The following is a 9,357-nucleotide window of genomic DNA, read 5'->3' as shown; positions in this document are numbered from 1 at the left end:
TTACAGTACACTTAACACTACCCCCCAGGTCAATGAGACCCAGGGAAAGGCTTTCTGATGTGTCCCTCTCATCATGACCACACCCAGGGAAGACATATCACTCTGGAGAGTTCTCAACACATTCTCAAACAGGTTCAAAAATCATTATTAGCATGTAATTAACACAGATTACTTTTCAAAATGAGATATTATAAAAGGCAGGCAGATTGGCCTCTATGGGCGAGCTGCCCTGGTACTTGTACTGCAGTAAAGGATCAGTGGAGTATTATCTCAGTGTTTATAAGTACTTGTACTGCAGTAAAGGATCAGTGGAGTATTATCTCAGTGTTTATAAGTACTTGTACTGCAGTAAAGGATCAGTGGAGTATTATCTCAGTGTTTATAAGTACTTGTACTGCAGTAAAGTTTTATTTTTGCTGTCCCCTCTTCTTTCTTATTTATATTATTTAGTTTTATACGTTACACACCCACATTTACACACACACACACACACACACACACACACACACACACACACACACACACACACACACACACACACACACACACACACACACACACACACACACACACACACTCTACTCTGAAGAAGTTGACCTATATTGTTTGTTTATGACCGGAAGTTCTGTGCAGCGCTGAGTCAGCTAAACCAGCGGAAGAAATATAAACAGCAGGGCGCATGCGCAGCAGGCTGAGAGCTTGTGCTGCAGATCGACCCACAAACTTTATTGAACTTTTAATAAACTAAAAACCTTTAATGTTTTATTTCTGTTCTTCGCGGCGAACTGAAGACAGACTGCCACGTCACAGAGCAGGTGACAAACAGCACGAGACACTCTGGAGCGCGAGACCTGTGGCCGTTTGTCCAACGCGGAAGTCCTGTCTGAAAGGTTTGAGTTTAAAATATATAGTTTTATTAATTCTATCTTTACAGCTGGTTGACCTACAGGAGGCTTAATTAGTTCACCCAACAGAATAAATTACGCAAAATATTTCGTTTTAATTTGTTTATTTCTTTATAAAACGGAAATATTAAAAGTACGTTTGACTTTAACTTTGTTTTAGAGTTGTGTTTAAATTCTTTTTACTACTGACAGCTTCAGTTAACATGAAACAGCCCCGAAATCACCAAAGCCACCAGACTCCAGCATATCTCCACCAGACTCCATGTAAATAATCAGGACTTTTAGCATGTATAGAGCCAGCATATCTCCACCAGACTCCATGTAAATAATCAGGACTTTTAGCGTGTATAGAGCCAGCATATCTCCACCAGACTCCATGTAAATAATCAGGACTTTTAGCGTGTATAGAGCCAGCATATCTCCACCAGACTCCATGTAAATAATCAGGACATTTAGCATGTATAGAGCCAGCATATCTCCACATGTAAATGGGTGAATTAAGGGTTTATTTCAACCAAACCAGAGTGGTGATTGTTGGAACAGTGGAAAGATGAACCAAGACGGCTTTTGGTAGTTTTATTTAGTTTCTGTCCACTTTGAATGAAGTGTGTTTTACAATGATAAAAGTCCTGATTATTTACATGGAGTCTGGTGTAGTTTGGTGATGGTGATTTCGGGGCTGTTTCATGTTGAACTAAAAGGATCTTGCTCTTTAACTAAAAGGTCTATCTCTGTAGGGATCCATCCCATAATGTTGTCAGACACTTAGAATAATAATCTGAGTCTGTAAGCGCTTTAGTTACATCCACCATGTAAATAATCAGGATTTTTATCATCGTAAAACACACTTCATTCAATTTACATGTGGAGATACAGTGGGGGAAATAAGTATTTGACCCCTTGCTGATTTTGCGGGTTTGCCCACTTACAAACAATGCAAAAATCTACAATTTTAATCATATGTACATTCTAACAGTGAAAGACAGAATCCCAAAGAAAATTCCAGAAAATCACATCATATGAATTTATTAAAATTGATAACCATCTGATGAGGAAAAACAAGTATTTGACCCCCTGGACAAACAGCATGTTAATATTTTGTAGAAAAGCCATTATTGGCCAGCACAGATGTCAAACGGTTTTTATAGTTGGTGACAAGGTTTGTGCACATTTCGGCAGGGATGTTGGCCCACCTCCCTGCAGACAGCCTCCAAATCATTCAGGTTCCGAGGTTGTCGCCTGGCAACTCAAATTTTAAGCTCCCTCCAAAGATTTTCAATCGGTTCAGGTCTGGAGACTGGCTAGGCCACTCCAGAACCTTGATGTGCTTCTTCTTCAGCCACTCTTTTGTTGCTTTGGCGGTGTGCTTAGGGTCGTTGTCGTGCTGAAACACCCATCCTCGACCCATCTTCAGCTCTCTCACTGAGGGAAGGAGATGTCGGTCCAGAATTCCACGATACATGGCCCGTCCATCCTCCCCTCAATACGATGGAGTTGTCCCGTCCCCTTGGCTGAAAAGCACCCCAAAGCATGATGTTGCAACCACCATGCTTGACGGTGGGGATGGTGTTCTTTGGGTTGTACTCGGTGTTCTTTGCCCTCCAAACACGACGAGTTGAGTGGAGGCCAAAAGTTCTATTTTGGTCTCATCTGACCACATCACCTTCTTCCAGGCCTCTTCTGAGTCGTCCAGGTGGTGAATGGCGAACTTCATGCGGGCCTGTACATGTTTCTTCTTGAGCAGGGGGACCTTGCGTGCGCTGCAGGATTTCAATCCATGACGGGCGTAGTGTGTTACCAACCGTTTCTTTTTTTGTAACTGTGGTCCCAGCTGCCTTCAGTTGATTCATCAGTTCCCCCTTGTGGTTTTGGGATGATTCCTCACCGTTCGCATGATCAGGGACACCCCACGAGGCAAGATCTTGTGTGGAGGCCCAGATCGAGGAGGTTGGCGGTGGTGTGGTGCTTCTTCCATTTCCTGATAACTGCACCAACAGTTGATCTTTTCTCTCCAAGTTGCTTTCTGATTCTCTTGTAGCCCATCCCAGCCTTGTGCAGATCAACAATCTTGTCCCTGATGTCCGTAGAAAGCTCTTTGGTCTTGCCCATGGTGGTGATGTTGGATGCTGGTTGTTTGGGTGTCTTTTATACAGGTAACGAGGTGAGGCAGGTGTATTTGATGTAGATAATTGGTTCGGATTGGGGCTGTGTCTTAAAGAAAGACTAATTGGCTTGTAGGAGCCAGAATACTTGCTGTTTGTCCAGGGGGTCAAATACTTGTTTTTCCTCATCAGATGGTTATCAATTTTAATAAATTCATATGATGTGATTTTCTGGAATTTTCTTAGGGATTCTGTCTTTCACTGTTAGAATGTACATATGATTACAATTGTAGATTTTTGCATTCTTTGTAAGTGGGCAAACCTGCAAAATCAGCAAGGGGTCAAATACTTATTTCCCCCACTGTATGCTGGCTCTATACACACTAAAAGTCCTGATTATTTACATGGAGTCTGGTGGAGATATGCTGGCTCTATACACGCTAAAAGTCCTGATTATTTACATGGAGTCTGGTGGAGATATGCTGGCTCTATACACGCTAAAAGTCCTGATTATTTACGTGGAGTCTGGTGGAGATATGCTGGCTCTATACACGCTAAAAGTCCTGATTATTTACATGGAGTCTGGTGGAGATATGCTGGCTCTATACACGCTAAAAGTCCTGATTATTTACATGGAGTCTGGTGGAGATATGCTGGCTCTATACACGCTAAAAGTCCTGATTATTTACATGGAGTCTGGTGGAGATATGCTGGCTCTATACACGCTAAAAGTCCTGATTATTTACATGGAGTCTGGTGGGTTTGGTGATGGGGATTTCGGGGCAGACATGAGTCTTTGCATTTTTCCTTTAGTTGAGGGATGAAGAAGAGTCGGATGCTGGCCGTCCTGGGGGGCGGGATCTTCTGCGTCGCTGTGATGTCACTGTACCGGATGTTGGAGCTGATGCAGGGGGCGGAGCTTAAGCAGCACATGGATAAGCCTAATGGACAGGAAGAAGTGAGTCACCACCCAAATTTCTCCCTTTTTGTTTTGAACACATATTGTTTTTCACAAATTAGCCTTCTTCAAATCAGGATAATATTATTAACCTTAGTATTAAACTGTCTAAATGGCACATTCATAAATGGAAGTACTCTAATCAGAAACCTTTATTGATTGTGTTTGTGTAACCAATCAGCATGTTTGTGTGCAGGATTTGTCCCTCCTCCAGCAGAAGATTGAAAGGTTGGAGCTTCTCCTTAGCAACAACAACCGTCTGGTTGCTACGCTGCGGGACACTCTGATCCAACGCAAAGCATCATGGGAAAAAGGACGAGGGGCCAACGGCAGTTCAGGCTCCGCCCGCCAGCTGCCTGGTTGCCGATTGGCCGAAGAGATAAAGGAGGGAACCGATGAAGTGCAGGTTAGCTTAGCATAGTATAGACTAAGGTTAGCTTAGCATACAGTACCATCTCAATCAATGGTTTTAATTCATTTGTATTATTTCCTACATTGTAGATTCATATTAAAGACATCAAAACTATGAAGGAACACATTTGGAATGATAATAGTAAACAAAAAGTGTTAAAACAAACCAGAATATGTTTTAGATTCTTCAGAGTAGTCACCTTTAGCTTTGATGACAGCTCTGCACACTCTTGGTATTCTCTCTCTGCTACAACAGTAGCCCCATGCTAACAACAGTACCTACGTGCTAACAACAGTACCTACTTTCTGACAACAGTAGCTACGTGCTGACAACTGTAGCTACGTGCTAACAACAGTAGCTACGTGCTGACAACCGTAGCTACATGCTAACAACACTAGCTGCATGCTAACAGCAGCAGCTGCATGCTATCAACAGCAGCTGCATGCTATCAACAGTAGCTGCATGCTATCAACAGTAGCTGCATGCTATCAACAGTAGCTGCATGCTATCAACAGTAGCTGCATGCTAACAGCAGCAGCTGCATGCTAACAACAGCAGCTGCATACTATCAACAGTAGCTGCATGCTATCAACAACAGCTGCATGCTATCAACAACAGCTGCATGCTATCAACAGCTGCATGCTATCAACAGCTGCACGCTAACAACAGCTGCACGCTAACAACAGCTGCACGCTAACAACAGCTGCACGCTAACAACAGCTGCATGCTAACAACAGTAGCTGCACGCTATCAACAGCTGCATGCTATCAACAACAGCTGCATGCTATCAACAACAGCTGCATGCTATCAACAACAGCTGCATGCTATCAACAACAGCTGCATGCTATCAACAACAGCTGCACGCTAACAGCTGCACGCTAACAGCTGCACGCTATCAACAGCTGCACGCTATCAACAGCTGCACGCTATCAACAGCTGCACGCTATCAACAGTAGCTGCACGCTAACAACAGCTGCATGCTATCAACAACAGCTGCATGCTATCAACAACAGCTGCATGCTATCAACAACAGCTGCATGCTATCAACAACAGCTGCATGCTAACAACAGCTGCATGCTAACAACAGCTGCATGCTATCAACAGCTGCACGCTATCAACAGCTGCACGCTATCAACAGCTGCACGCTAACAACAGCTGCACGCTAACAACAGCTGCACGCTAACAACAGCTGCACGCTAACAACAACAGCTGCACGCTATCAACAACAGCTGCACGCTATCAACAACAGCTGCATGCTATCAACAACAGCTGCATGCTATCAACAACAGCTGCATGCTATCAACAGCTGCATGCTATCAACAGCTGCATGCTATCAACAGCTGCATGCTAACAACAGCTGCTGGACGCTAACAACAGCTGGACGCTAACAACAGCTGGACGCTAACAACAGCTGGACGCTAACAACAGTAGCTGCACGCTATCAACAGTAGCTGCACGCTATCAACAGCTGCACGCTATCAACAGCTGCACGCTATCAACAGCTGCACGCTAACAACAGCTGCACGCTATCAACAGCTGCACGCTAACAACAGCTGCACGCTAACAACAGCTGCACGCTATCAACAGCTGCACGCTATCAACAGCTGCACGCTATCAACAGCTGCACGCTATCAACAGCTGCACGCTATCAACAACAGCTGCACGCTATCAACAGTAGCTGCACGCTATCAACAGTAGCTGCACGCTATCAACAGTAGCTGCACGCTATCAACAGTAGCTGCACGCTAACAACAGTAGCTGCACGCTAACAACAGCAGCTGCACGCTAACAACAGTAGCTGCACGCTATCAACAGCTGCACGCTATCAACAGCTGCACGCTATCAACAGCTGCACGCTATCAACAGCTGCACGCTATCAACAGCTGCACGCTATCAACAGCTGCATGCTATCAACAGCTGCATGCTATCAACAGCTGCATGCTAACAACCGCTGCATGCTAACAACCGCTGCACGCTAACAACCGCTGCACGCTATCAACTGCTGCACGCTATCAACAGTAGCTGCACGCTATCAACAGTAGCTGCACGCTATCAACAGTAGCTGCATGCTAACAACAGCTGCATGCTAACAACAGCTGCATGCTAACAACAGCTGCACGCTAACAACAGCTGCACGCTAACAACAGCTGCACGCTAACAACAGTAGCTGCACGCTATCAACAGTAGCTGCACGCTATCAACAGCTGCATGCTATCAACAACAGCTGCATGCTATCAACAACAGCTGCATGCTATCAACAACAGCTGCATGCTATCAACAACAGCTGCATGCTATCAACAGCTGCACGCTATCAACAGCTGCATGCTATCAACAGCTGCATGCTAACAACAGCTGCTGGACGCTAACAACAGCTGGACGCTAACAACAGCTGGACGCTAACAACAGCTGCATGCTAACAACAGTAGCTGCACGCTATCAACAGCTGCTGGACGCTAACAACAGCTGCTGGACGCTAACAACAGCTGCTGGACGCTAACAACAGCTGCACGCTATCAACAGTAGCTGCACGCTATCAACAGTAGCTGCACGCTATCAACAGTAGCTGCACGCTATCAACAGTAGCTGCACGCTATCAACAGTAGCTGCACGCTATCAACAGCTGCATGCTATCAACAGCTGCATGCTATCAACAGCTGCACGCTATCAACAGCTGCATGCTATCAACAGCTGCATGCTATCAACAGCTGCATGCTATCAACAGCTGCATGCTAACAACAGCTGCATGCTAACAACAGCTGCATGCTAACAACAGCTGCATGCTAACAACAGCTGCATGCTAACAACAGCTGCACGCTATCAACAGTAGCTGCACGCTATCAACAGTAGCTGCACGCTAACAACAGCTGCATGCTAACAACAGCTGCATGCTAACAACAGCTGCATGCTAACAACAGCTGCATGCTATCAACAGCTGCATGCTATCAACAGCTGCATGCTATCAACAGCTGCACGCTATCAACAGCAGCTGCACGCTATCAACAGTAGCTGCACGCTATCAACAGTAGCTGCACGCTATCAACAGTAGCTGCACGCTATCAACAGTAGCTGCACGCTATCAACATTAGCTGCACGCTATCAACAGCTGCACGCTATCAACAGCTGCACGCTATCAACAGCTGCACGCTAACAACAGCTGCACGCTAACAACAGCTGCACGCTAACAACAGCTGCATGCTAACAGTAGCTGCACTCTAACAACAGTAGTTACATGATAACAACAGTAGCTGTAATATGTTTTTGTTTTTATTTGTTGATTTTTCAACAATTTGTTTCAGACCTGTTTTGACTTTTTTCAAAGACTTTATGTAATTTATTTGGTGTATATTATTATTTGATTTTTTTTAATATTATTTTTGGGGGTTTTCCCTTTTATTAGACAGTGGAAAGACAGGAGAGGGGGGAGAGAGATGGGGAGGACACGCAGCAAAGGGCAGCAGGTCAGATTCTACCCCGGGCCACCGTAAAGGACTCTACATGGAGCTCAGGCTCTACTGGGGGAGCTAGAGACCCCCCTCCCTCTCTGGTGTATATTCAACGCCCCTAATAATAATGTATTGACCAATAGAAATGACTCTCCAAACCGTAACGTTTGGTAATGTTCAGTATGATTAAGCCATCAGAGCGTAGTACTGAAGGTACGGAGTACTTGTTGAAGTATATAAAGTATTTGAGTATTTGAATGGTTGCAGCTGCTGGATGTGTACGACCTCCTGCCCTTCGATAACCCCGACGGGGGCGCCTGGAAACAAGGCTTTGATATCCGTTACCAAGGCAACGAGTGGGACGAGCAGCCGCTGGAAGTTTTCCTGGTTCCCCATTCACACAATGACCCAGGTAAGACACACACACACACACACACACACACACACACACACACACACACACACACACACACACACACACACACACACACACACACACACACAGAGTTCCTCATTCACACAATGACCCAGGTGAGACACACACACACACACACACACACACACACACACACACACACACACACACACACAGTTCCCCATTCACACAATGACCCAGGTGAGACACACACACACACACACACACACACACACACACACACACACACACACACACACACACAGTTCCCCATTCACACAAGGACCCAGGTGAGACACACACGCACACACAGAGACACACACACACACACAGACATATACACACACACAGACACACACACACACACATACACACACACACACACACACACACACACACAGACACCCAGAGAAACACACACACACACACACACAGTTCCTCATTCACACAATGACCCAGGTGAGACACACACACACAGACACACAAACCACACAGACACACACACACACACACACACACACACACACACACACACACACACACAAAGACACCCAGAGAAACACACACACACACACACACACACACACACACACACACACACACACACACACGTGCAACAGGAAGATATGAATTACTACATTTAAATAAAGTCATAACTGTGTGTGTGTGTGTGTGTGTGTGTGTGTGTGTGTGTGTGTGTTTCAGGCTGGTTGAAGACATTTGACAGGTATTATGAGGACCAGACCAAACACATTCTGGACAACATGCTGATCAAACTGAGTGAAGACAGCAGGTACTCCTCTTCAGCTTCATTCATAGTGTCCGATTATCTCAGGACAGCAGGTCTAGACCACACTCTATCATTTACAGAGATATTACACTATTACACAGCAGTACTGAAGAAACTAGAAAACATACGTGGGAAGGAAAGAAGGATGGAATAACGGAGGCAAAGATGGAAAGAAAAGGGAAGGAAGGAATAAATAAGGAATGATGTAAAAGGTGTTATAGAGAGGATGTTTGAGTCTCTGCAGGTTTTTGAAGATGATTTATTAATAATGTATGTTTGTTGCCTTTTTGTCCACTTTTTTGTTTCCTTTTTGTCAGGAGGATGATGAGTTA

The 9,357-nt window shown here is 45.0% G+C and overlaps 1 protein-coding gene across 1 annotated transcript in view; it reads left to right on the top strand.

The window, feature by feature from the left end:
- Nucleotides 1-686: 686 nt before the first annotated feature.
- The window catches only part of LOC114552021 (alpha-mannosidase 2x), a gene marked incomplete at its 3' end in the record, with an annotated part of 26,808 nt that continues 18,137 nt past the window's right edge, over nt 687-9,357 (top strand). The window contains exons 1-5 of the mRNA XM_028572746.1: nt 687-890; nt 3,821-3,965; nt 4,162-4,371; nt 8,088-8,232; nt 8,941-9,028. Of these exons, the coding sequence (XP_028428547.1) occupies nt 3,828-3,965; nt 4,162-4,371; nt 8,088-8,232; nt 8,941-9,028 (581 nt within the window). The remainder of the gene's footprint in view (nt 891-3,820; nt 3,966-4,161; nt 4,372-8,087; nt 8,233-8,940; nt 9,029-9,357) is intronic.

This window comes from Perca flavescens, unplaced genomic scaffold (genome assembly GCF_004354835.1).
Source record: "Perca flavescens isolate YP-PL-M2 unplaced genomic scaffold, PFLA_1.0 EPR50_1.1_unplaced_scaf_53, whole genome shotgun sequence".
Lineage (NCBI taxonomy): Eukaryota > Metazoa > Chordata > Actinopteri > Perciformes > Percidae > Perca > Perca flavescens.
This window is presented reverse-complemented; position numbering and strand designations above follow the sequence as displayed.